This window comes from Dromiciops gliroides, chromosome 2 (assembly GCF_019393635.1).
Source record: "Dromiciops gliroides isolate mDroGli1 chromosome 2, mDroGli1.pri, whole genome shotgun sequence".
Taxonomy (NCBI): Eukaryota; Metazoa; Chordata; class Mammalia; order Microbiotheria; family Microbiotheriidae; genus Dromiciops; species Dromiciops gliroides.
Window position 1 is genome coordinate 49770413 of NC_057862.1, and position 24956 is coordinate 49795368.

The 24956-nt window shown below is 48.6% G+C and overlaps 2 protein-coding genes across 8 annotated transcripts in view; one reads left to right on the forward strand and one right to left on the reverse strand.

Annotated features, from left to right (window-relative positions):
* The first annotated feature begins 623 nt into the window (after positions 1-623).
* Positions 624-15449, forward strand: NEIL1 (nei like DNA glycosylase 1). Of its 3 annotated transcripts, none has more exons than XM_043989855.1 (10): positions 624-693; positions 2153-2587; positions 3882-4001; positions 4236-4299; positions 5207-5306; positions 5830-5957; positions 13055-13082; positions 13469-13530; positions 14204-14414; positions 14875-15449. In XM_043989855.1, exons 2-10 carry the CDS (start codon positions 2154-2156, stop codon positions 14979-14981), a joined length of 1254 nt encoding a protein of 417 aa, XP_043845790.1. In that variant the 5' UTR covers positions 624-693; position 2153; the 3' UTR covers positions 14982-15449. The 3 variants fall into 3 exon arrangements, with proteins under 3 accessions (XP_043845790.1, XP_043845792.1, XP_043845791.1); XM_043989856.1 differs by lacking the exon at positions 624-693 and adding an exon at positions 923-1043; XM_043989857.1 differs by lacking the exons at positions 13469-13530; positions 14875-15449 and having other exon boundaries at positions 14204-14409.
* A 1498-nt stretch (positions 15450-16947) lies between these two features.
* MAN2C1 (mannosidase alpha class 2C member 1) overlaps positions 16948-24956 on the reverse strand; it is a 38824-nt gene continuing 30815 nt past the window's right edge. For 4 of the 5 annotated variants that reach the window (XM_043985844.1, XM_043985845.1, XM_043985847.1 and 1 more), the window contains 11 exons: positions 24189-24362; positions 23577-23659; positions 22073-22167; positions 21390-21494; positions 21058-21214; positions 20734-20877; positions 20445-20554; positions 20139-20218; positions 19606-19751; positions 19250-19359; positions 16948-19167 (listed from right to left, as the gene is read on the reverse strand). In XM_043985844.1, coding sequence (XP_043841779.1) covers positions 19041-19167; positions 19250-19359; positions 19606-19751; positions 20139-20218; positions 20445-20554; positions 20734-20877; positions 21058-21214; positions 21390-21494; positions 22073-22167; positions 23577-23659; positions 24189-24362 — 1331 coding nt within the window. In that variant the 3' untranslated portion in view covers positions 16948-19040. The remainder of the gene's footprint in view (positions 19168-19249; positions 19360-19605; positions 19752-20138; positions 20219-20444; positions 20555-20733; positions 20878-21057; positions 21215-21389; positions 21495-22072; positions 22168-23576; positions 23660-24188; positions 24363-24956) is intronic. The other variant, XM_043985846.1, reaches the window with a different exon arrangement.

Below are 24956 nucleotides of genomic sequence, written 5' to 3' on the forward strand. Positions count from 1 at the left end.
GACCCCAGCTCCTGTGACCAGCTGTGCTTGCCTCCCCCAGATACCCTCATGGGGCCCTGAATCACGGAGGAGTGGGTGGGGCTCTGACTCTGTTCACCTATCTGTCCCTTTATTCCTGCTTAGCCTGGGTGGGAGGTAGGAGACCTGGGCCCCAATCCTTATTCTGTAACTCAAAACTGTGTGACCCAAAAGAAAGTCACTATTCCTTTCTGTGTCCCAGGTTACACTGGGTGGATCTGTTCAGAAACCCAGGACTTCACTCCCTCCTGTCTCCCCAAGTTCTGGAAGCTTCCCTTTCCCCCAACTGCCAGCACTAAATTCCATCATCACTCTGCCTGGGATACCACCATTCTAACGAGGCCTAGCCCTAATCTTCCCCCATCCAGGCTCAGTCATTCCTTTTCTCGCCCTGTCTCAGTATTTTGATCTCTTCCTCCCATCTCTCTCTCTGTCTTAGTCCTTCTCCCTCTTCTTTCTCCATCCTCCCAACCCTCTGTTTCTTTCCCTTTCCCTCTCTCCTCCTTCCAAGCCTTACTCCCAAAGCTTACTCCACTGTGACACCAATAAAACTACAGTTCCCATAAGGCTATGGGGTATAGCGATTACATTTCCCAGGATGCCTTTGGACCAAGCATCAGCCTATGCCTTAACTCTTTGGTGGCAGGAGTCTCTACTGAGCACAGCTGAGAGCAGGTAAGTGGTAAGTGGTGGGCGGAGGAGTCTCCACTCCACCCTAACTCTGCCTTGGAGGGAGGCCCCTCTACCCCCTCACCTTCCAGACCACACACAGCATGGAAGAGGGGTGGGAGAGGGCTAGGTGCTTGCCTCCCAGAGGAGCCAAGGGGAAAAGGGTGGGGAACGGTCCCAAGCTCCCTTCCCTCGCCTCTGCCAGACACTGCTTCTCCCACCTGGGACTCCGACTGGCTTCAGGGGTAGGAGGCTGGCAGGTAAATTAGCAATAGAGGTTGAATCTGGAAGCGACCTTAGGAGGGCACATCCTCCGGCTACAGATGGGTAAACTGAGGCCCAGAAAGGTAGCACGGGTAGGTAGCATTTGTACTCCTAGCCTAATGACCTTTTCTTAATGAGCTCCATTGGCGTCTTAGGGCACTTGGGGGCCTGCGCCTCTCCTTTACCCAAATCACCCCCCACCAGGACTTTAAGCCGGTCGAGGGCAGGGATAGTATAGCTAGAGCTGGAAGGGACCTTGGAGAACGTCTAGACCACCCACCCTATTTAATTAGGGGGAAGCCTGAGCCCATGGGAATTGTCCCGGAGCTCACACTTACTAAGTAGCAGCGCCCAGGTGTCACATGCCAAATCCAGACCGCTTAAGGGCTCACCCTGTTTGTCATTTGAGTGGACCTTGTCCGCTGATTAAAGGGCCTTGTTCAAAACGATGTCTGCATACATTGGGTGCTTAATGAATGCTTGCTGACTAAATTGAATGTGAGGAGGAGGGGACACCTATGCTTTTCAAGGGCAGGGATGGGACTGGTGGGTTTTTTGTTTTGTTTTGGTTTTTTTGCCTTTCTTTGCATCCCTCGCTCTTAGCACAATGCCTCACAGTACATGCTTAATAAATAAATGCCCATTGACCAGCTGACTGTCTGGTCCAACTTCCTCCTTTTACAGATGACTTAAAGCACCCAGTTCTTGACTCCTTGGCTTTTATCCACCCCCTCCCCCACCCCCGTCATCTGGCCATGAAGTCCGGATGTTGTTTTGAGTCTACATTTGAATTCAGAAATATTTACCAGACCTGCCTCCTGTGTAATAACAATTATAACTGAAGCCCCTTCCAGCTCTGACTAAAATTCTCATGAATAGGAGAAGGCTTTAGAAAACTAAATGCACAATATAAATGAATGAATTTCAGAGGTGGAAGGGTCCTTAGAGATCTTATAGTCAGCTTCTCATAATTTTACAGATAGGGAAACTGAGGCCCGGAGGGGGATGTGACTTGTCCAAGGGCACACAGTGAATCAGCGGCAGAGCCAGGTCTTGCACCCAAGTCTCCTGGCTCCCAGGCCATGTTGAGGTGGTAGGGGAATTATAACCTATAACCTTATCATCCATATACTCATCAGAATAAGGAGAGGCTGGGAAATGGGGAAGGACAACATGGTGAAGCTCTTTTCTCTGCTTCCAGGATGCCTGAGGGCCCAGAGCTCCACTTGGCCAGCTGCTATGTGAACACCATGTGCAAGAACCTGGTGTTTGGGGGGCGGGTGGAAAAGTCCGAGGTGAGCCGGAACCCCGAGGTGCCCTTTGAGAGCAGCGCCTACCAGATCATGGCCACCTCTCGGGGCAAGGAGGTACGGCTGACGCTGAGCCCGCTGCCAGAGGCCCACCCCCCACAGGCACCCCTGGACATCGTGTTCCGCTTTGGCATGTCTGGCTCCTTTCAGATGGTGCCTGCAGATGCCCTGCCCAAGCATGCCCACCTTCGCTTCTATACGGTCTCTCCTCCACCCAGCCGAGCCCTCTGCTTTGTGGACATCCGGCGCTTTGGCCACTGGGAGGTCCAGGGCACTTGGCAGCCTGGGCGAGGCCCCTGCGTGCTGCTGGAGTATGAGAGGTTCAGGTAGGGTCTGGGGGTGAGGTGGGGAGTGGAGCCCCAAAGAAAGCCCTGATCCCAGGTCTTTCCCCTGTCCCTTCTCTCTCTAGCAGGGGAAGGAAGCTTCTGTTTGTTCTTGTCGGATTTACCCTTCCGAGTTCCTGGCTCTCCTCTTCCTTTTCCTCTTCCATTCTTGGCCCAGAAGAGAGAGAGAAAAGGAAAGTGGACCCTCAGATTCATGTAACACTTTATGGTTCACACACGTTCCCCCCACCCCTTCACCCCATTTGTTCTACCATACAAGAGATCCTCAGGGCTAGGAATTTGTTCCATTTTACAGATGAGAACATTGAGACTGTGCCAGAGAATAATAAGGACAGTCCTCAGGATTTCCATTAGAGCCAAACAGCAAGGCCAGGAGTAGAGGACTGGGGGTCCTGCTCCATCAGCCCTAGAGACCAGACCCTCCGTGCCTCTGTTTCTCTCCTCTGCCCTCGGCTTACTGAGCTCCACACGCTTGTCCAGCTTTCCGTTGCATTCCTGTACATTCCTCCCCCTCACTGTTGGCCCCCATTCTCCCTCATTTTCCACGTTCTTTGACCATGATGATGAACACGCAACAACAGCATAAGAGACAGAGAGTTCCATTTTGTGTGCTTTCTCTCCTGGTCTCAGTGCTCTGTGCCAGGCTAATGTTCAGGAATGGAAATGGAAAGGAATGGATGAATGAATAAGCATTTATTAAGTGCTTACCATGTGCAAAACACTGGGCTTTGTGTTGAAGGACTGCCGTATTTTAGCAAGGCCTTGCTGTCCTTGGTGTGAATTCTCCCTCTGTCAGTCTCACAGGCCCTCCACATCACAGTAGCATGCTTTATGAGGAGTGGCAGCAGCCTAAAGCACTATCACCTCGTGAGCAGCCCTTGCTAGAGGTGAGCCTCCTTGCCCCAAGCCGGGCTAGTCCTGAAGCAATAGACATACTGTCTGAGTAAGACTTCGGGGCCTCACTTCAAGCTCTTCCAGGTTGTCAAGACCTGCCAGAGGTTGTCAAGGTGCTGGTATAGCTTTCTAGAACCCAGAGTCACTTCTACAACCCACAGAGGCCTCAGAAGAGAGCACAGAGTGGAAGGTTTTTTAAGCTGAGGACAAAAATACCTCCACCATCTTAGGGAATACATCTCCATCCTGACTCCTCCCCTGCCTTCAGTTCCCCATGGCTGCTCACATGTTTGAATCTTGGGAGAAGTGAAACCAGGTGTTGGAAGGGGTCATTTGCATGGAGGGCATCACCCGGTCCCCTGATATCTCCCCTATTCTCCAGGGAGAATGTGCTCCAGAACTTGGCTGACAAGACCTTCGACAAGCCCATTTGTGAAGCTCTCCTAGACCAGAAATTCTTCAACGGCATTGGCAACTATCTTCGGGCAGAGATTCTTCACCGGTCAGTGGTAGAGGAGGGGTTAGAAAGGAGTAGGCATCCAGGCCTCCAGGGATCTGCCTTGTAGGCAAGGGAGAGGGAAGAGTTAATGTTTGGAGAAACTGGGCTAGATTGGGCCCCCATCTCCCCAAATGTCTGGAGGTCCCTGGCCGCTTTGGAGCTATGGGTCTCCAGGAGAGTGTCTGTCTCTACTGGCTCCTATTCCTGTCTGGCTTCATATGGTTCCCCCTTCCCTAGGCTGAAAATCCCTCCCTTTGAGAAGGCCCGAACTGTCCTGGAGGCCCTGAAGCATCGGAAGCCGGTGAGATTGAAGGGGCTAGGCCCAAGACCAGGTCATGGGCACTGAGATTGTGACATAGCCTTTGACTGGGAGGTAGGAGACCTCATGGCTCATCCTAATTCTGCCACTGGTGCACTGTGTGCTCATAGGCATTTCTCTTATTGGATTCTGTTTTCTCCTCCTTTTTTTTTTTTTTTTTTGGTGGAGCATTGAGGGTTAAGTGATTTGCCCAGGGTCACACAGCTAGTGAGTGTCAAGTGTCAGAGGCTGGATTTGAACTCAGGTCCTCCTGAATTCAGGGCCGGTGCTTTATCCACTGCGCCACCTGGTTGCTCCTGTTTTCTCCTGTTGTAAAATGCAGGGGCTGGACCATAGTAAAGACCAACACTTATACCACAATTTAAGTTTTACCAAGTGCCCCATAACCATTATCTCATGTGATCATTTGATCTTCATTTGATTCACTTATAGATGAGGAAACTGGGGCAAATAGACCTTAAGTGACTCGTCCATGGAACCCAGGCCTCTCCGGACCCCAAATCAATTGTTCATTTTTGGTTCTATATTACCTCCAAGTCAAATCAACAAGCATTTATTAAGCACCTACTGTGAGCCTGCACTATGCCAAGTGCTAACAAGCTCATTAGTGCTATGTGCCTACCCTTCACTAGGTCCCCAAGGTCCATGCCATGAACAGTCAGCAAAGTTTTAGGGTGGAAGTGGGGGGGACAGACCCTGACCAAAGAGGGCAAATGATGGCATTTCAGACAGCACGACAAGCTTGAGGCCACTTCCACAGATCGCACGTATGCTCCCTCATGCACAGTAACTCTGGACCATGACTGAGCCCTGGGGTAGATTGCTAGGGGAATGGGGAGGGGCTGAAAGCCGAGGGTTACTAAGCACGTGTCTGTTCTCCCCTGGCCAGAGCCCAGAACTGACCTTGAGCAAGAAAGTCAAAGCGAAACTAGAGAACCCAGACTTACTGGAGCTGTGCCACTCAGTACCCATGGAGGTGATCCAACTAGGTGAGGCCTGGTGGCATGGGCCCTGGCATGCCCTGGCACTCTTTCCATGCAGCCTCAATAGCTAGGGGCTCCCCGGGGTCTGGAACAAGGGGAAAGCAGCAATGGTTTTCTTTATAGGACTTACTCATCTTCCCTGTAGTCCAATAGGGTCCATAAGGTAGGAGTCACAGCATTCAGAATTAGAACCAACCTCATTGATCATCTAGTCTAACTCCAGAGAAGGAAACCGAGTAATCCAAGTTTGTTCAGATAGCAAGAAACCAAGGCAGGGTTTGAACTCAAGCCTCAACTTCAAATCCACTGCCCTTTCTGACCTTTTCCCTTCTTCACAGATAAGGAAACTGAGGCTCAGGGAAAGGAAGTGGTTTGTCCATGTTCTCACAGCAAATTAGCCGCAGAGCTAATATTGAAACCCAGGTCTTGCCACTCCCATCCTTGGGCCCCCAGGACAGGGGTGGGGCTGAGTGGACTTGACTGGGCAAGCCTGATCTCAAATCTTCCCTCTCCCCACCTTTGTCTGAAGGGGGTAAGGGTTATGGAATGGAGGAGGATGAAGATGACTTTTCAGCTTTCCGGGCCTGGTTACGCTGCTACTCTGTGTCCGGCATGAACTGCCTCCGGGATAGGCACGGCAGAACCATTTGGTTCCAGGTAATACTCAATAACACATCTCTACAGTACTTTCTGCTTTCTCCAAATGTCTGTTATCTCACCTGAGCCTTTCCAATAGCCCCGTGAGGTTGATAGGCAGGGTATTCTCCCCATTTGATAGACTGGCAAAGTGAGGCCCCAAGAGACTTGCCCAAGGTCATGCACTGAATGAATGAGTAGCAGAGTCAGGGAGGAGAAATTGGGGGCCACCTCTGCCTTTCCTAGCTATGCACATGCCAGCCAGGTGGTGACTGGATGAGCAGAATATGAAGGCAAAGTGCACCAACAAAGGCCATCTGGGAAGCGTCTTTCACAGGGCAGCTGACACTTACTGGTTGGGCTCCCCTGGGACTGGAGAGATCTCTGCCTTGGGTTCTTCTCATTCCTTCCCATTCCCTTGCCTGAAGGGATCCCTGGATCCCAGGGCAGGTTCACTCTGAAGGTCAAACTAACATTCTGACTGTCCATCTCCTCCTCCTTCTTCTCCTCCTCCTCCTCCTTCTCTTTCTCCATCTCCAGGTCATGTACTCCTTCCTTATCTCCACCTTTTAGAATCCATGGTTCCCTCCTCACCTTTGCCTCTCAGGACTCCGGTTCTCTTCAGGACCAGGTCAAGTGTCAGCTTCTACAAGAGGCCTTTCCTGAATCTCCCCCACCCACCCAAATTATTTCTGTTTTGTATATATTTTAGAAGTATTCCCTTCCAGAATTATATTTAGTTCATCTGTCTACAGACTCTTTGCCCTCCCTTTTCCCAGGAGAGGCAATGTGATGATTAAAAATATGAGATACATAGTTTCTGGGTAATTTAGTAATTTTATTAATAAGCAGGCAGGTTATCAGTAAGAGGATGGTCTATTGACTGTCTCTCTCAGACCAAAGACCCCTAATGGCGGTGGTCCATTACATAGCAATCAAATCCAATTGGTTGGCATGATTTGGAGGTATGTTATAGGAAAATGAAGTCTGGGGTGTGTGACTCAGGTCACTCAAATCTTGGTATGACATCTGTGAGATTTAAAATTGGATATTAGATCATAAATCTCCCCTACTTAACCCTTCCCTTAATTCATCTCCCAGACTAGTAAATGGAAGAAGCTTCTGGTTTTCTAGATAGAGCCTTTATTGTATATAAGGTGTTGTTGATTAGAAGGATAGGAAAACAGAAATACAGTACAAATCGTCTTAAATCTAGGCTGTCTATATTCCTTATAAAAACTCACCAAACCGATTTAGGCCACCTTTGGAGTGAGTCAGACCGTCTGTGCCGCGCCGCCCGGAGTCCCGCCAAGCCGGCAAAAAAGGCTACTCCCGTTCTCTCCACCCCGGAAGTCAAAAAAACCCGGCAGGCAGTCTGACATGCGCAGCAGGCGCACTGTACCTGGCAGGCAGTCTGACATGCGCAGCAGGCGGACTGTACCCGGCAGGCAGTCTGACATGCGCAGCAGGCAGACTGTTCATCTCCTCCCCAAAAGGGTGGTCCTTGAAAAACTGGCGTCTTTCACTTATCCTAACCGACTGTTAAAAACTTTCATATTTTACCACATTTCCCCCCTTTGCTTCCTCAAGAAACGGAATGTTTCCTTGATGGAACAGTAAAAAGAATATAATAACTTTTGCTGACTAATAATATGCGAACAACAATACAGAAAAGGAAGAGAGGAAAGTTTTGTCCAGAGGGGCGATTTTTTTTTTTTCTCATGAACCGACGCTTTGACATTAGTCTTGCAAAGGGAGAGCCTCTGCAGAGAGTACATGTTACAGATAGTATATAACAGAAAGGAGATAGTAAAAGCTAATAAAGCAAAACAGTTCATATAAAGTCTCTGAGTTCTCTTGTCTTCTTGAAGTGGTAAGATGTCATCAGGAGGAAACTGGATTCTGGTCTGGAAAACTGGATTCTGGACTCTGGTCTGGAAAGCTGGATTATCTTCTTTAACTGTTTGAATTGCTGTATTTTTAAAACCTTAGCATAGCATTGTCAATGATCAAATTAATAAATTCCATTACATTCCCTCCTTTATATGGTTAGACTTGTAATAGAGGGTTGAGGTAGTTATGCAATGTGTAACACTTTTTACCACCATGTGTCTGGATCAAAGCCAAATTTAGTATGTGTTCATGACACCTGAAAATGTTATGGAAAGGTTATCATACCATATCTCATGGTTCTGAGACAGCCAGTGATTGTGCTAGGCCACAGGTGAATTCAACTGAGTGAGATAAAAAGATAAATAAGTTCAGTTAAATTAGGTTAAATTAGGAGGGAGAGAGGATGAATACTGGACTGTGCCTAGTAATTGTGCTCTACATAGTCACCATCATAAGCAAACCATGGACTTACGTATACCTGTCTCTCCTTTTGTTGCACATATATTCTCTCCAGGGCCTGCGTCAGAGTTCACAGCAAGTTAGTCTCTGAAATGATAAGTTTCCATATTTCTGAAATCTCATTAATTTCACCAAAGACAATATGATGGTAAAAATGTGTGCTATGCTGCATAACTGAGAATATATTAGTGATATATACAATAATTCCAAACCATACCCAGAGTATAATGACATATAAATAATAAACGAATGTAAATAGCTGATTATATTAGACATTGTTACATAATCTTCTTTTAGACATTATTACATAATCTTCTTTTAGCCAGTAGACCACATCATCTTATACATGAATTCTCTGGTATAACAGTAGCAGATACTTAAAGTGGTGATTAATTCATCAAAAAGAAATAAGACTTCAATTAGCAAGATTCAATATTCAATGTTTTCAGTGAGGTATCAAGCAATTTCTGGTACTTTTTAGTTAAACAGAACAACATACAAGAGAAAGGAGAAAAATAAATAAATAAAACAAAACTCATTAGAACTCATGGTTCTCTCAAAAAGAAAGAGTAAATAAAAAAAAAGAAGAATTCTGGTAGCTTCTGAGGCCCGATAGCCTCACCCACAGCATATACTTAAAATGTCTTTGAATAATCACTTAGTTTACAAAATTTAGTTTTAAAGAAAAGCAAAAGAAACAAAAGTAAAAAAAAAAACCAAAGCAAAACCAAAAATAAAAAATAAAAAGCAAAAGATTCGCTAAGCACCCTTTTGTGCTCTTAAAGAACTTAAAGGTGCAGTCAATTCCAGGTCTTTTCAGTGCCTTTCAAAAGTCAAAACAAAAACAAAAAAACCCAAAAATTAATAAAAAAAAAAAAATAGTTGAGGTAGGCCAGAAAACTAGGCCATGTACTTCAGTGCTTTTGCCTGTAGAAGGAAATGCTTGTTAAATTATAAGGTATTTAAGCTGCTAGAGTTTGGGGTATGCCACATTGTTTTAACTGGTTCCCCAATTCTCTGCATGCCAAAGTGGCAGGGGTTTCTGAATTGTCATTGATCTTTCTAATGCTGTCATAATGTTCTTTATGGTAGAAAATGTGGAGTTCTGTAGCATCAGTTTTGTCTGTGCCACTGATTTTCAATAAAGGCTGATTTAATTGATGAACCACAACATTCAGCTGATGCTGCTTAGCAAATGCTACAATTGTATCATTTCCTCCCCACTTTCCAAATTTCTTTAATTCATCAACATATTCTTCAAAAGGGGAGTCATTTACTATAAAAGACTCAAACTCTTGTCTATGGTTAATCATATAAGAAGCAGCTTCTTGTCTGTGTCTGAGATGATTTCTACAGTGACCTTCTAGCTGGTCTGCTAAAGCCCTAAAAAGGCAATTTCCGTCTCCTGATACTTTACGAAGACTGAGTCCCAAAGCATTTAACTGATCAGTGGGATTCTTAAATGGGAACTTCCTGTTTCCTCTGAACTTTCTTTGCTCTTTAACAGTTGCTATCGTTAGGGTTTTTACCTCTTTAGCGTCTACCTCAGGTCTATCTGAAATCTCTTCACCTATGAATGGTGCAGGCTTTATATGAGAGCAATGAATCCATGAGTCTTTTTCACCAATTTTAATGGCGGTAGGAGTTGTCAATAATACCTGAAAAGGTCCTTCCCAGGCAGGTTGAGTTCCACTGGTTCTCTGAAAATTCTTTACATATATTTTATCTCCTGGGTTGAAGTTATGCAATGAAAAGTCTAATGGTCCTGCCTGGACCACAGCTCCTGCCTCATGGAGTTCACGTAGCCTGGTCTGTAATTCCTGTATATAGGAAGCAACAGAAGTATCACCTCCCACCAGTGATGTATAAACTGGGGAAAAAGTTTTAGCTTGGATAGGAGGGTGACCAAAAAGCATTTCATAAGGAGATATATGAAGTTCTCCTCTTGGTCTACTTCGTAGATAGAATAATGCCAATGGTAGAACATCAGGCCATTTCAAATGGGTTTCAGTACATAATTTGCCAATCATACTCTTAAGCTCTTTATTCATACGTTCGACTTGGCCTGAACTTTGTGGATGGTAGGGCGTGTGGAATTTTAATAACAAAAACAAAAAAAAAACAACAAAAAAAAATAAAATCCTTAGTCGTATGAACTATGGATGTGGTATTAAAAGGTATTTCAATTGCAGGCATAAAATTTCTACTTATATTAAACGTATTTTCCCAAAGATTCTCACGTATACTATTATACAAAAAACTTTTTGCTGCCTGAATGAGGAAAAAACCAATAATGTTATGAAGGACCATTGAATAAACTATTCCTCTAAGTCGGGATGTTATGCTGTCCCAATACATTCCGATGAGAAAAATCAAAGGGATGGTAGAATATTCGAGCATCTTGCCCTTTAAACTGGGCTGGCTTTTCTGTTTAAAGCAAGACTTTTAGAGGCTTAAAGTCTTTAAGGGAGATTAGACAAAGGGAAAGTCCGCGGGGGGGGGGGGGGGGGGGGTATTTGGAAAATCCACCGAATTAGCCGGCTTATGGCCAAACTAGGGAGGGTGGGAGGGTCCTTAAGGTCCCTTCGTGGTCGCCAAACTGTGAGATTTAAAATTGGATATTAGATCATAAATCTCCCCTACTTAACCCTTCCCTTAATTCATCTCCCAGACTAGTAAATGGAAGAAGCTTCTGGTTTTCTAGATAGAGCCTTTATTGTATATAAGGTGTTGTTGATTAGAAGGATAGGAAAACAGAAATACAGTACAAATCGTCTTAAATCTAGGCTGTCTATATTCCTTATAAAAACTCACCAAACCGATTTAGGCCACCTTTGGAGTGAGTCAGACCGTCTGTGCCGCGCCGCCCGGAGTCCCGCCAAGCCGGCAAAAAAGGCTACTCCCGTTCTCTCCACCCCGGAAGTCAAAAAAACCCGGCAGGCAGTCTGACATGCGCAGCAGGCGCACTGTACCTGGCAGGCAGTCTGACATGCGCAGCAGGCGGACTGTACCCGGCAGGCAGTCTGACATGCGCAGCAGGCAGACTGTTCATCTCCTCCCCAAAAGGGTGGTCCTTGAAAAACTGGCGTCTTTCACTTATCCTAACCGACTGTTAAAAACTTTCATATTTTACCACACATCAGAGAAAAAAATAGAAGACCCCCCCACTCAAGCTGACCAGAGCACAATAGTTTCCACCTAGCTATGGTTCCATCTTATCAGTAAAGTCCTTCAGCTATCTAAACAAAAGGATCTGTCTCTACCCAAGACTCCTTGGACCCAGATGAATCTTATTTTCTTTTTCTTTTTTTTTTTGCATTATGCTAATACTTTAAAAATTTTTTATTTTTATTTTTAATTTTTCTCAATTACATGTAAGGATATTTTTTGAGTTCCAAATTTTTCTCTCATCCTCCCTTCCCTCCCCCATCCTAAGGCCAGCAAGCAATTTGATATAGGTTATACATTACAGTCATGTTAAACATATTTCCACATTAATCAGAACAAAAGGAAAAAAACCGCCAAGAAATAATAAACAAGAACAATAACCAAAAAGCAACTACAAAAGTTTAAGTAGTATGCTTTGGTCTGCATTCAGACTCCATAGTTCTTTTTCTGAATGTGGAGAGCATTTTCCACCATTAATCTTTTGGCACTGACTTGTAACATTGTATTGCTGAGAAGAGCTAAATCTATCACAGTTGATCATCACACAATGTTGTTGATATTGTGTACAATGTTCTCTTGGTTCTGCTCATTTCACTCAGCATCAATTCATGTAAGTCCAGGTTTTTCTGAAATCCACCTGCTCATCATTTCTTGTAGCCCAATAGTATTCCATTACATTCATGTACCACAATTTGTTTAGCCATTTCCCAATTGATGGGCATCCCCTCAATTTCCAATTCTTTGCTACCACAAAAAGAGCAACTATAAATATTTTTGTACATGTAGGTCCTTTTCCCTTTTTTATGATCTCTTTGGGATATAGACCTACTAGCGGTATTGCTGGGTCAAAGGGCATACACAGTTTTATAGTCTTTTGGGCATGGTTCCAAATTGTTCTCCAGAATAGTAGGATCAGTCCACAGCTCCACCAACAGTGCATTAGTGTTTCAATTTTCCCACATCTTCTCCAACATTTATCATTTGACTCTTGCCTTTGGTGTCATGGTGTAGAGGAATAAGGACTTAGAAAGAAGGGGAGATCACTGTGTCCCCCAAGATAACAATTATTAAGGATTATTTATGACAGCAAGGACTGTTCTTGTTGTTTTTTCCTGTCCTGGTATCCCAGACCCTTAGCACAATTCATGACACATAGTAAGTACTTACTAATTGTCTGATCGAATTAACTCCGGTACCTGACAGGGTTCCTGAGGGTAGTAAAAGGCTTGCCCATGCAGAACTTGAACTGGACCCTGAAGGATAGGTAGAATTTGGATAGAGGGAGCAGAGATGAGAGAAGTCATGCCAGGATAAGATGGCAGGAGCCTAAGCAAAGACATGAGTAGCTGTGTGTGTTGGGGGAACAAAGGGATTCTCTTCCTGAGTAGTTGTTCTGTGAGGTCTACCTGGTTCTTCCTCTCTGGCCTCATTCTCTGACAGTTCCCATTACCCACTTAGGGAATGGGAGGGACCAGACTGGGGCAGGAGCTTCCCAGTTCTCAAAAGATCCCTCTAGCAAGGATATAGCTGACCAGGCTGTGGAGGACTGGCCAGATAGTGGAAGATTTTTGTCTGAATTATTTCCTATTTCATTTCAGGGAGACCCTGGACCTCTGGCCCCCAAAGGTAGGTCATGTCTCCTTGTCCAGTAAGAAAGGACAGCTATCCAAGTGCGATAGGATATTTGATGTTTTCAGAGACAGGGGATTCAGGCATTCTCTGATAGAGTTCCTGTGTGCAAAACATGGGCAGCACCCCAATTTTACCCTTTCTTCTTTTCTCCAGCCTCTTACCCCCCCGCAAGTGTTCTCCACCACCCTAAGAGGTCCTTGCACTTGGAGCTGAGGTCTACAGAGACCCCACACTCCTGATGCCCCATGATTTTACAGCAGCCTCCCGGGTGGGACATCTTAGGCAGGGCTCAGGACTTTGTGAACGAGGTCAGCCCTCGATGCCCTCTCCCCTCACCCCCAACTCTCAAAGGGCTCCACGTCAACCTTGGTTTCCCACAGGAGGGAAATCCCTTAAGAAGCGTGTGAAGGAAAAATCCATCCCTGATGTTACTGATTTAGAGGTATGGCTTCCATCTCCCAACAACCTCCCCCCCACCCAAGGCTAATCCCCCCTTCAGAAAAATGGAGTCATGCATCTCTGGGAGCCCAGGACATTTCCTAGGAACAAGCCTGGCTCCCTTGAGGGGGAGGGTGACTACGTTCCTTCTTTCAAGCAATGTCTGGGCCTCCCAACACATGTTGTTGCCTCCCAAATCACCTCACTTCAATGGTCATTTTAAGACCACCAAAGCTATGCTTTAGGGCAAAGCTTCTTAAACTGTGGGTTGTGACTCCATATGAGGTCACAACAAATTTGTAAAGGGTTATGTATACCTATTATATATACCTATATTATATCCAGGGTCATGGATGAAAAGGGGTCACAAGTGGAAAAAGTTCAAGAAGCCTTGCTCTATTCATTTATTTTCCTTCTCTTTTTTGGGAGGGCGGGGGGGAATGAGGGTTAAGTGACTTGCCCAGGGTCACACAGCTAGTAAGTGTCAAGTGTCTGAGGCTGGATTTGAACTCAGGTCCTCCTGAATCCAGGGCTAGTGCTTTATCCATTGTGCTACCTAGATGCCCCAAGAAGCCTTGCTCCAGAGGCATTAGGCAGGGACCCCCACCCCTTTTCTGCTTTGCCATGTCCCACCCTCCCCTCCCTGAGCCCTTGGGGCCTGATTTTCTTCTGTCCAGGACCCTACATCTCTGCCAAAGAAGAGCCCCACCAGAGCAAGGAAACCAGGCAAGAAGTCACAGAAGAAGGGGTCTTTTGACCCAGGAGCCAAGAGAAATGTGGAATCAACTAAATCCCAGCCCCAGTTGAAGACTTCTGCTCGAACACCCCCCGGGAATGATCCGGGAATTCTGGAAGGAAAACAGCAGCTGGTGACCCAAGGACGAGCAGGTGGGAACTGCACATCGAATCCCAGCTTCCCTTTTGGGCTAAGAGAGGGAATCGATTTGTTTGGGGTGGGCGAGAGGGCTGTGAGTGCCGCAATCTCTAGTCCTTGGATAGATGGTGGAGGGAAGTTACTGGGACTGGAGCTGGGAGAGAAATGTGTCCAGATGCTGGGATTCCTTTCTGAGAGAAGGGCTTAAAGTGAGTGGCCTGGGGTAGGTTGGGGAGGATTCCGAGAGGAAATGGGATTTGATTGGGCCTTGAAGGACAAGGAAGAATTGAGGACAGGCAAAGAGAAGATGGAGAGGGGGCTCCAAGCAGAGAAGAGGTCTTGAGCAAGAGTGTCATTGAGGAGCCTGAGAGAGGCAGGGAACAACAACATTGAGAGGATCTCCATCATCTTTCGGCGTCAGGACCCCTGCTCGCTTCTAGTGATCTCATAGCTCTGTTTCTTCTCTTCCAATAGGCAGAACCAGGAGGAGGAAGGCTAGTTCCAAGCCCAGGCTCTCTTCATCTTCCTCTCTACCTCTGGAGCACCAGGGGCATGACACAATTAGTCTGTCTCCTCCTTGAAGTCTTCTTTCAGCCCCAGGGTGGGGAAAGGCCCCCCTGGGTCCTCCTGTTCTTAGTCCTGCCCGATGATGGGGCCTCCCCAGGGTCAGGGCAGCCGGGAGACCCTGGCAAAAGCTATGTGCTCCAGATTTTAGAGGATCCGATGCTTCTCCTGTGATAAACTGTCAGTTTTCTTGGGTCCATGCACAGTCCTGCCCAAAAGGTTAAATTGATGTCTGAAAACGATTGATTTTCAGAGGTGAAAGCAGAGGATTTGGTGTCAGGTGAGGCACCTAGAGCCCTGGAGCCTGTCTCATAACAGTACCTCTGTCCCTACCCTCTCCTTCCCCACTTCCCTCTTAGGTATCCTGGTCTCTTGTCCTCTGCTCCTTTGCCAGCAGGGCTGTGAATCCAGGATCCTTTTAGGGCCCTTGAACCAGCTTGGGAGATGCTATATTTTTTATATTGTCAATAAAATCCAACCAAAAACCTCAAGCCCTGTTGTCACCACCCCATAACTCACATCTCTTTGGCAAATTGGCAAAAAACCCTCACAGTTAAAGGGAATGGGACCAGAAAGAAGAGGAGGATGGGGGAACCCTCCCTTCAGAAGGACTTCCTAACTCCAGAATCTCAGAGCTAGAAGGAGCCCTGGGGTTCATCTAAGTGACATGAGAAATAGAGCTGGACTCCACGTCAGTAAGACCTGAGTGTAATTCCTGCCTTAGATACGTCACATAACCCTGGGCCAGTCATCAACCCCCCCCAGCCTGCCTTGGTTTCACCCAAGTCCTTGGCACTGACAAATGGTTCAACATCAGAAACTGATGCTGGTTTTGTCCATGAGAATTGCAGTAAAGCAGCAGCATCAGTGTCTTCTTTGCCACTGCACCCCAAGGAGCAGAGTACCTCTCCATCTGATCAATGGCTCAAACCTTCCATGGGTGGTGTCTCCCCCGTTAGAATATCAAGTCCTTGGGAGCAGGGGTCTTTCTCTATTTGAATCCCCAGCACTTAACTCGGGGCTTTGCTCATAGTGCTGTTGTTCATAAAGGATTCCTACCTTCATTCATCTATCTGTAAAACGGGGGTCATTCACAGTTATGGTGAGGCTCACAGCATAGCAGATTTGAAGCTACAAAGGGCCTCAGACGCCATCTAGTTTTGCCCCCTCATTTAACAGGAGAGGAAACCAAGGCCCAGAAAAGTTAAATGACATTTTTTTTCCTAGAATTTTAATATTTTTCCAATTACACATAAAAAACAATTTAAAACTTTTTTCCTTTTACAATTTTGAGTTTCAAACTTTTCCCCTGTCCTCCCCCATCTTTGAGAAGGCAAACGATTCAATAAAGGCTATGCATGTGCAGCCATGTAAAACATTTCCATATTAGTCATGTTGTGAAAAAAAACAGACAAAAAGAAAATAACAATAAGCTTCGATCTGCATTCCAACTCCATCACTTCTTCCTCTGGAGGTAGATAGCATTTTTCATCATGAATCCTCTGGAATTGTCCTGGATCATCGTATTGCTGAGAAGAGCTGTCATTCACAGTTGATCCTCATACACAGCATTGTTGTTACTGTGTACACTATTCTTCTGGTTCTGCTCACTTCACTTTGCATGGTTCACCTAAGTCTTCCCAGATTTTTCTGAAACCATCCTGCTCTTCGTTTCTTAAAGCACAGTAGGATTCCATCATGACCATATACCACATCTTTTTCAGCCATTGCCCAACTGATCTGCATCCCCTCAATTCCCAATTCATTGTCGCCACAAAGAGAGCTGCTGTAAGTGATTTTTTTACACATAGGTCCTTGTCCCTTTTCTTTGGGATATAAACCTAGCCGTGGTATTGCTGGATCAAAGGGTATGCACAGTTTTATAGCCCTTTCAGCATAGTTCCAAATTGCTCTCCAGAATAGTTGGATCAGTTCACAACTCCAACAGGGCATTAGTGTTCCGATTTCCCACAACCCCTCCAATATTTGTCGTTTTCCTTTTCTGTGATGCTGGCCAGTCTGAGATGTGAGGTGGTACCCGAGTTTTTACTCCACATTTCTCTAATTAACAGTGATTTAGAGCATCTTTTTTACATTACTATAAAGAGTTTTGGTTAAATTACTTTTTTCCAGGTCACACAACTGATCATAAATAGTGGAAGGATTTGAACTTGGGTCCTCTGATTCCAAAGCCAGCGCTCTCTCTGCTGTACCAGGACCAACCAAGGTCATATCTATGCAGTGAGATGGCATCACAGTGCACAGAGCGCTGGACCTGGAGTCAGGAAGACCTGGGTTCAAATCCAGCCTCAGACCCTCACTAGCTGTGTGACCCTGGACAGATCACTCCACACGTTGGCCTGCTTCCTGTAAAATGGAGATAACAGCAGCACCTACTTTCCAGGGTGGCGGCGAGATCAGATGGGATGATCTTTATGAAGCACTCAGCAGACCATGAAGGGCTGTGTCAGGCGACAGTAGCGGCACAACTTTCCACCCAGTACAGGGCCCCTCTCCTTCCTCGACTGACAGACTCTCCTCTGTGCAGGCCTCCATCCCTCCCCAGGAAAGCCCACTGCGTGCCAGCCTCTCCTCCTCTCCCTCTCCCTTCTCCCCTCCAGGGGGGACTGGAAGTAGGCAGATCAGTGAGGCACAAAGAGGAGGGGCTGGAGGCACCACCTTCAAGGCTGGAGCCTGTTGTCCCCTCTACTCATCTCCACCATCTCTTAAAGCATCTCCCAGGCGCGTGCATCTCTGCAGCAGCTCAGATGCCATTCATCTGGGCTGGGACTAGAACTCATCAAGGGCAGGCAAGAAGGTGCTCTCTTACACTGTCCTTATTTATCTTGGGGATCAGTTCCTCACTAGTCGCCATTGTTCTGTCCTCTTGAGTCTGAAGATCACTCTCCTTGGCAAAGAAACAGAAGCAGGAGAGAGGCAGAGCAGCTCTTCCTTCTCTCTCATCAGTCATCCCATAAACACCAAGCGACTGTCCTGTCTCTCCTTTAATCTCCCCCCACTCCAGTCCTACTAATAAGCTTGATTGCAAGCCACGACCAGGCCCAGCTCATTGAGGGTCCTCCCTCCTGACACACTCCAGCCTTTGTATTCATCTCCTTGAGGCCACCTTGTGCCTCCATGGGGGCCCTTTCAGACAACTCTCCTCTTCAGAATTTCTCTTTCGAGACCTTGTCCCTAGAGATGCCCCACAGCCCTTTTCAGGATCCCCCACAATCACTCTCCCCAAGTCTACAGTGCAGTCAGGCCGGACAGGCCTTCCTCTGCTCTACAAGTGTCCCCAGGCCTCTACCTTTTCCTCTGAGGCCTTCCTCTAGTGCTGATACTGCAATCCCAAGATTCTCTAGGAGAAGTCATTTTCTTGTTGCATCCACTGCTCCCTTAATGCTTCTGTCACAGCACCCCCCCCCCACCCCGACCCCGAATCTAGAGGCCTCTGGGCAGCAGCCAAAGCTGGAGAGAAATCTCTGTTTACTCCGCCATAAATACTGGTACAAAGAAGGGGGCAAGAAGGCACATGCTCACAGACATCCTGGGGGGCACAGTCCTTGCCAACTAGGTAGCCTGGCCTCCTGAGGCTAGGCTGTGAGGCTTAAGGGAAATTACCAAGCTAGAGAGCACCAAGAGAAATGGAAATGGGTGTGGCTAATGAAAATATTTATTGGGTTGATTGAAATGTGTGCACTATGCAGTATATCAGACCAGCTAAAGGGCCAAGGCCAATCAAAGGGATGTAGTGGGGGGGGGGGGGGCGAGACTCACTCTCACCCCATGGTGGCCCTTTGAATTCTTCAGGAGGAGCCAGAGGCTGAGTGGGAGAGTCTGAGTCAGGGGCAGAGCTGCTTCCCAGCCCATTCCCTCCACCCTCCACAGGTGTGTGTGCTATTAAGATGTCCGGCTTCCCTCCTAGCCCCAGGTGAACAGCACTGCTCCCAGATGCAAACGTATTACGGGGATGGGAGCTGGATGCTTGGATGGGACCAAGATGGAGGGGCTGGGATCATGGTGGGGGCTCCTACTTGTCTGAGGGGGCCCAAGGTGCTGTCCCTATCTCTTGATCAGGGGGCTGGGGACTCCAACACGAGGAGGAGAGAAACCACTTGGAAGGGGGAGAAGGAAAGCTTCAGGCGGGAGCCCTCTAGGGCCAAGCGCTGCCTCTGGTCAGGACGTTCCAGAAGATCACAGCTAGAAGGAGAAGGGGAGAAGATGAGGCCACATGAGGGGTCTGTCGTGGTGTCCCCTGGCTTCCCCAGGTCTCCACACTCACATGACAGCCTCCTGGACAGGGAGTGATGTCTGCAGCCAGGAGTCTACATGGCTGCCGTGGGCTTCATACAGTCTCAGCACTAGGGCATAAGGGTAGGGTCCAGCCTCTGCCTGGGGAAACAGAGAAGGGGGATCAGGTCCACTCTACTCCTCAGGAACCTCGGGCTAAGTGGCCCCCAAGCCCCGACCACAGACCAGCGGGCTGCTGACATTGGCAGGGCTCCAAGCCTGGCCCCAGCTCAGCAGCCTGGCATGGGATGGGCTGGCGGGGGAGCCAAAGTGTTCTCTGGCCAGTCCCCTACCTCGGACCCCATCACCTGGGCCTCTGCCCTGGGAGCTGTGGCAACATCTACTTGCCTGTTTAACAGTCTCCAGCACCACAGCAGAGGATGAGACCGAGAAGGCGCTCCAGGGCCGGTAGATGGCCGGGCCCGTGGGTATCACGTGCAGGGGGAAATTGAGGTTGTAGGCAGCTTGGATGACCCCAGAATCCTGGAATGTTCCTACGGAAGACAAACCGCCAAGGATGTCAGGTGTGGAAGCCTGGCGTGGGGAGGGGCGGCTGCAGAATCCTCTGCCCTCCTCAGTCACCAGACCAGCTTCCTGCCCTGCTCCGAGCGACATCAGCCCCACGGTCCGACACTCTCCTCCTCCATCCACTGACATCCTTTATGTCCACATGACACAGTTCCCAAAAGCCTTCCTACCCCTCGTCTCATTTTGCATTACGAGGTTAGCAGGCTGGTGTGGCTACCCTTAGAGATGAAGGGCCTGGGCCCAAAGAAGAAAAGAGGCCAGAATGCTCAGGACAATAGAGCAGGGTCAGCTCCAGACGCAGGGAAAGGGCTTTGGGGAGGAGAGAGGAAGCACATCAGTCCCGCTGTACTCACCCATGTGTGGCATTATCGCATAGGTGAACTGATGATGGCCCATGTCGGCAGAAGCATCAGGGGACTTGGGTGCCCGTAAGCTATGGGGAAGGGGAGTAGGCAGCTGGAGCGTCCCTCACAGGGAGTGAAGAACCCTCCTCCCCGTCCCTATCCCACACTGGAGAGGGGGGAGGCTAATCCCCACTTCTCAACCCAGGTAGCCTTCCTGTAAAGGCAGTGAGGCTCAGCACTGGGGGAGGGGCCTGGAGAGAACCCGCCCCAGCCCCTCCCCCTGCCCCTTCTTTTATCACCTCCCCTCTTACTTACAGGGAGAGGCTGAGGATGTTGTTCCGAACAGAGCCCCCATATTTGCCATTGTTGAGAAGTGCCATCCCAAAGCCATGTTCGGACAGGTCCATCCAGCGATGGGCCCATACCTTGGGGTGGAGGAAGACAAAGCTTCGCCACCCTTTTCCAGGCCCGATGGCTCCTACATCCCCTTTCCCAGCCTTTAGGACCCCACTCCCACTGATACCCGCCCTCCACTACTAGCACTCTCCTGGCACGACCCCTACGCTCTGCCTTCCAACCCCCAGCCCCCACCTTCCCAACCCACCTCAAATCGAGCCCAGTCCCAAGAGGTATTATAATGTGTGGGTCTCTGTATATGCCCAAACTGGATCTCATAGGTGGCATTGGAGGTCTGGGCCCAGACGGGGAATTCCACCTTCAAGAATTTGTGGGACTCATACCAATCTACCTGTGGAATGACATAAGATGGTGGGAGGGAAGACAACTTTATCCTGTGACTCGCTCTGGGAAACGCTTCTTCTCCCTCCCCCCATGAAGAGGTCACAGACAGGGGAGGTGGTCCAGGGCCCGAGATGAGGGGCCCCCTTCTGGATGAGCCCCGTGCCCAGCCCAGGGACCCCCTTCACACCTCGGTGTGAAACTGCAGATATGGACATGCGGCGTCCAGCACAATTTCCTGTGTCAGGATGCTCCGGTTGCTGAGCTGCAGGGAGAAATGGACACTGCCTCGAAGACCTCCCGGGATCCCCACCTCGAGGGCTTGGTCCAGCTTTGTGGCTGGCTTCCTGCAGGGCACAGGCGGCCAGCGGGGTCAGGGAGCGGTGCAGCAGTGTGCGGGGAAGAGGGGGTGGGGCGGCGTGGCCGTGACCACAGGCCAAGAGCAAGGATAGAGGTCTTAGGGCCAGGGAGCTCGGGGCCATCGCTCATGCGGTCAGCTGGGCCCGTCCTCCCACGTCTCACCTGGTCTCCAGGTGATAATCCATCACATCCCAGGCATCCCAGTACAAGGGAACATCATCAAACATTACAAACTGGTTGCCAAAGACCCCTCGGGGGATGGTTTCCCTGAACAGGATGGAAAGAAGGCTAAGTCACCAGGCTTGCCCAGGATGCTGGGGGGTGGGGGTGGGGGCAGTTACAGGGAAGGAGAGAAAGAAAGAATCTACTTCTAGACTCAGTTTTACCAAGCACATCCCTCACAATGACTTGTTCATGGTCAAAGAGCATTATGGAGCAAAGCCAGGACTTAAACAGATTTTCTAATTCCAAGGCCCGTGTTCTCTCCACAGTACCTGAAAATCTAACATCTTTTGCTATCTGATTCCGGAGGGAGAGGGCTGCCCCAGCTGGACAAAGTGCACATAGCAATGGTGGAAGGAGAGACCTCTGATGCCGATTTCTCTAGGCAAATTCCGGCTCTCTCTTCTTTCCAATATTGTTTTAATTTTCTATTACAATTAATAAAACTCTGACTAGTCCTTCCTTCTCACCAGGAGAAGGGGCCCAGGAATCCAATCAGTAGGAAGCTCTCTTGTGATGATGAAGTGGGGGCTGAGCTTTTCCACCGTGGCCCAACCCCAGGCTGGAACCCAAGAGGCATAGTCAGCCACCCCAGTGGGAGGGAAATGAAGAGCCAAAGGTACCTGTCTGAGGAAACCAAAACCAAGGAGTTTAAATGGCCCATGGAGTCCAGGTGCGCTCGGATGATGCCGTTGTCCAGCGTCACAGAGCCGTCAGCCTGTGCAGATGACAAGGTGGAGGGAGAAAAGAGAAGTGATGATGTTCTGGGGGCAAAAAAAGTGGGGGAACCGAAAGAGACACAGGAGGAGAAATCTGGGGAGCCCGAGCCCAGAGCCTCCTACTGTAACTAGGAGGCTCTCTGTGCCAGAGCAGTGGATCAAACTGTGACCCAGATCGGTGAAGAAGCACCAAGGGAAACGGCTCTTGTCACCCTTGGTTCTGACCAAAGACTAAATGCACGATCTTGCGGTCAGGACCATTCCAGCGTGGAGTTCAGCACAGAAAAGGAGAGGGCAGCCAATAGTCTGACACACCCCAGGAAGACAAATGAGGCCAAATTTCAAAGAATTCAGCAAAAGAATTTTGTAGGGCAAGGTGACCCAAAAGGGATGTGAAGTTCTTCAGAGTAAAAGGCTGAAAACATTGTCAGAAATTGTTCAATGAAGAGGGGGAAAAGGCAGCTGCCTGAAAAGACGACTGTCGTCAGCCAACAGAGGTTTTCAAAAGCCCGACAGGGAACAAGGGCCAGGAGCTGAGGAAGCACGCCAGAGCAGCAAGGGCCAGCTTGGGGGTAGAGTAGGAGGCCAAAGGCTAGAATGAGCGGGCAACAAAAGTCAAGGACAACACAAAGGTCGGTTTAAAAATCTCTGTTAGGAGGGAAAGGAGGATGAAAGAAGGACGAGGAGCATGCCTGGAGTGGGCAGGATTCTGGTAGTGGATGGCAGTGACAAGAACAGACTAGTTGCTACCCTTGGTTTGTTTTTTTCTCTCAAGTAAAATAATCTTTAGACTGGACAGACAAGAACAAAAGTGGTGAGCAGAGAAGGGAAGTCCGACGCAAGCAAAGAAGGGGTCAGACAGTGTCTAGCTTCCCTCACTGGGTTCAAGTCACCAACCTCAGATGAATGACACCCTAGGGTAATGAGAAAAACTGGCAGATGTCATTACTGAGTCACTGTCAGTGACCTCTGAAAGTCTGAGAAGAACCTGAGTGTTACTATAGAACTGGAGAAATGAAAACCTACAGTGAATTTGGCTTCTAATCATCCCAAAACCTGAGGTTCCATTACTGGGGGGGCGGTTCTGACCACTTATAAAGCAAGGTTTTATAAAGCAGGGGCTCCACTGAGTTCAGCCAAGTGAGAATGGAAGGTTGCTTCAAAGGGACTTTGAGAGAAATCTCTAGTGCAGTGTCCCCGGGATGCACCCATGCTCCTGTGCTGCTTAACACTTTATCATGGATTGATCAGGGAGAGCAGATAGACTGTGGTATACAGAAAGACCTACAAGATCTGGAGGCCCAATGGCGTCCTTCACAGCTGAGCAGAGGAGACCGCCTGGCCCTGGGTCTCAGCCTACACTCAGCCCTCTCCCCAGTTCTCACCTCCAGTTCTAGGCGTTACTCACCTCCTGCACCACTCTGACAGCGTGAGGCGGCGGGGCAGGAGCTGGGGCTTGGGTGTAACCCATGCTAGGAACTGTCACCAGGACTGGACTCGGGGAGGAAAGGGAAAACAGTCAGTGCTGGAAGCTTCTAGAGACCTTTCTCTGTTCCTCTGTCCTTGTGCCTAATTTAGGGGCAGTTGAATCCAGGGGGCCAGCTAGGACAGAGGATGACTGCTGGGAAGAGGGAAGGATTTCTCTGTGGACGCCACACACAGGCTTAGCTGTTCTTTGGAGTCAGTGACCCGTCTGTTGCCTGCGTTCCCCTCCATCCAAATGGAGGCTCCTGAAGGTGGAGACAGCATCCTATTCCTCCACATGACCCAGATGCCCAGGCCAGAGGTGGCCAAAGGGAATGCTCCGTTCCTGTTCCTGGCTGGCCGGCTTTTCTACTGAACTTTCACTCGCTCTGCCCCAAACCTCTAGACTCTAGGAGTCTCTTGTCCTCTTCTTTGCTCACTCCCTTCCATTGCCTCGACCCCCCCCCCCCTTAAGCCTTCAGCTGGTCCTTTCCAGCTCTAACTCGAAGACACCCCCCTCCCAGGGCAGGGGGCTCAGGGGACAGCGTCCACATACCCAGGCTCTCGGCACCATTGGCTGCTGGTAAGGCCACCACCTCTGTGCGCTCCCAGGATAGCGTGTTGAAGATGAGGTAGTTGCGTGGCAGGCTCAGGTCTCGAGAGCTTGGCTCCCCTCCACACAAAGACCAAGCTGCAGCATTCAGAAGGCGGGAGCCATTGCTTCGAATCTCTAGAGAGAGAAGACAGAGAACCACATCTACATCACATCCAGAAAGCAACAGGACACATAGCAAGACCCAGTCAGGAAATGGGCCTGTGGGGTGCTCTGGGGGCTCAGGCCACAGCACCCCTTCTAGGAAGCTGTCTTTGAACAGCTCTAGTCTTTCCTCTTTCCTACCTGCTACCAGTCCTAGAATTTCATTACATACAAGTGCTGTCATTTAACCTTCGGTGCCCACAGGACCCAGTGTCACCAGCCGGGTTTTCCCAAGCCTCCATCATCTCAGTCGACCCAACTTCTCCAGGCTTGAGCCCTGGGGTTTCTTGGCCAGAATGCTTTGTTTTGCCCAGAGGAGACTCAGGACCGTCTAAAAGTGCCCACTCCTTCCTTCTCTTGGCGTTTCGTCACACTTCCCTCTGAATCAGGGGCTCCTCACCTTGGGCTGTGAGTCTATTTTTTAAATATTTCGATAACTGCGTTCTGCTAAACTCATTTTTTTTTTTGTAATCCTATGTCTTTTTATATACATTCAAAAATGCGATTCTGAGAAGGGGTCCAGGGCACAAAAACCCACACCTGGACTGATGTTCCTCACCTTCTCCC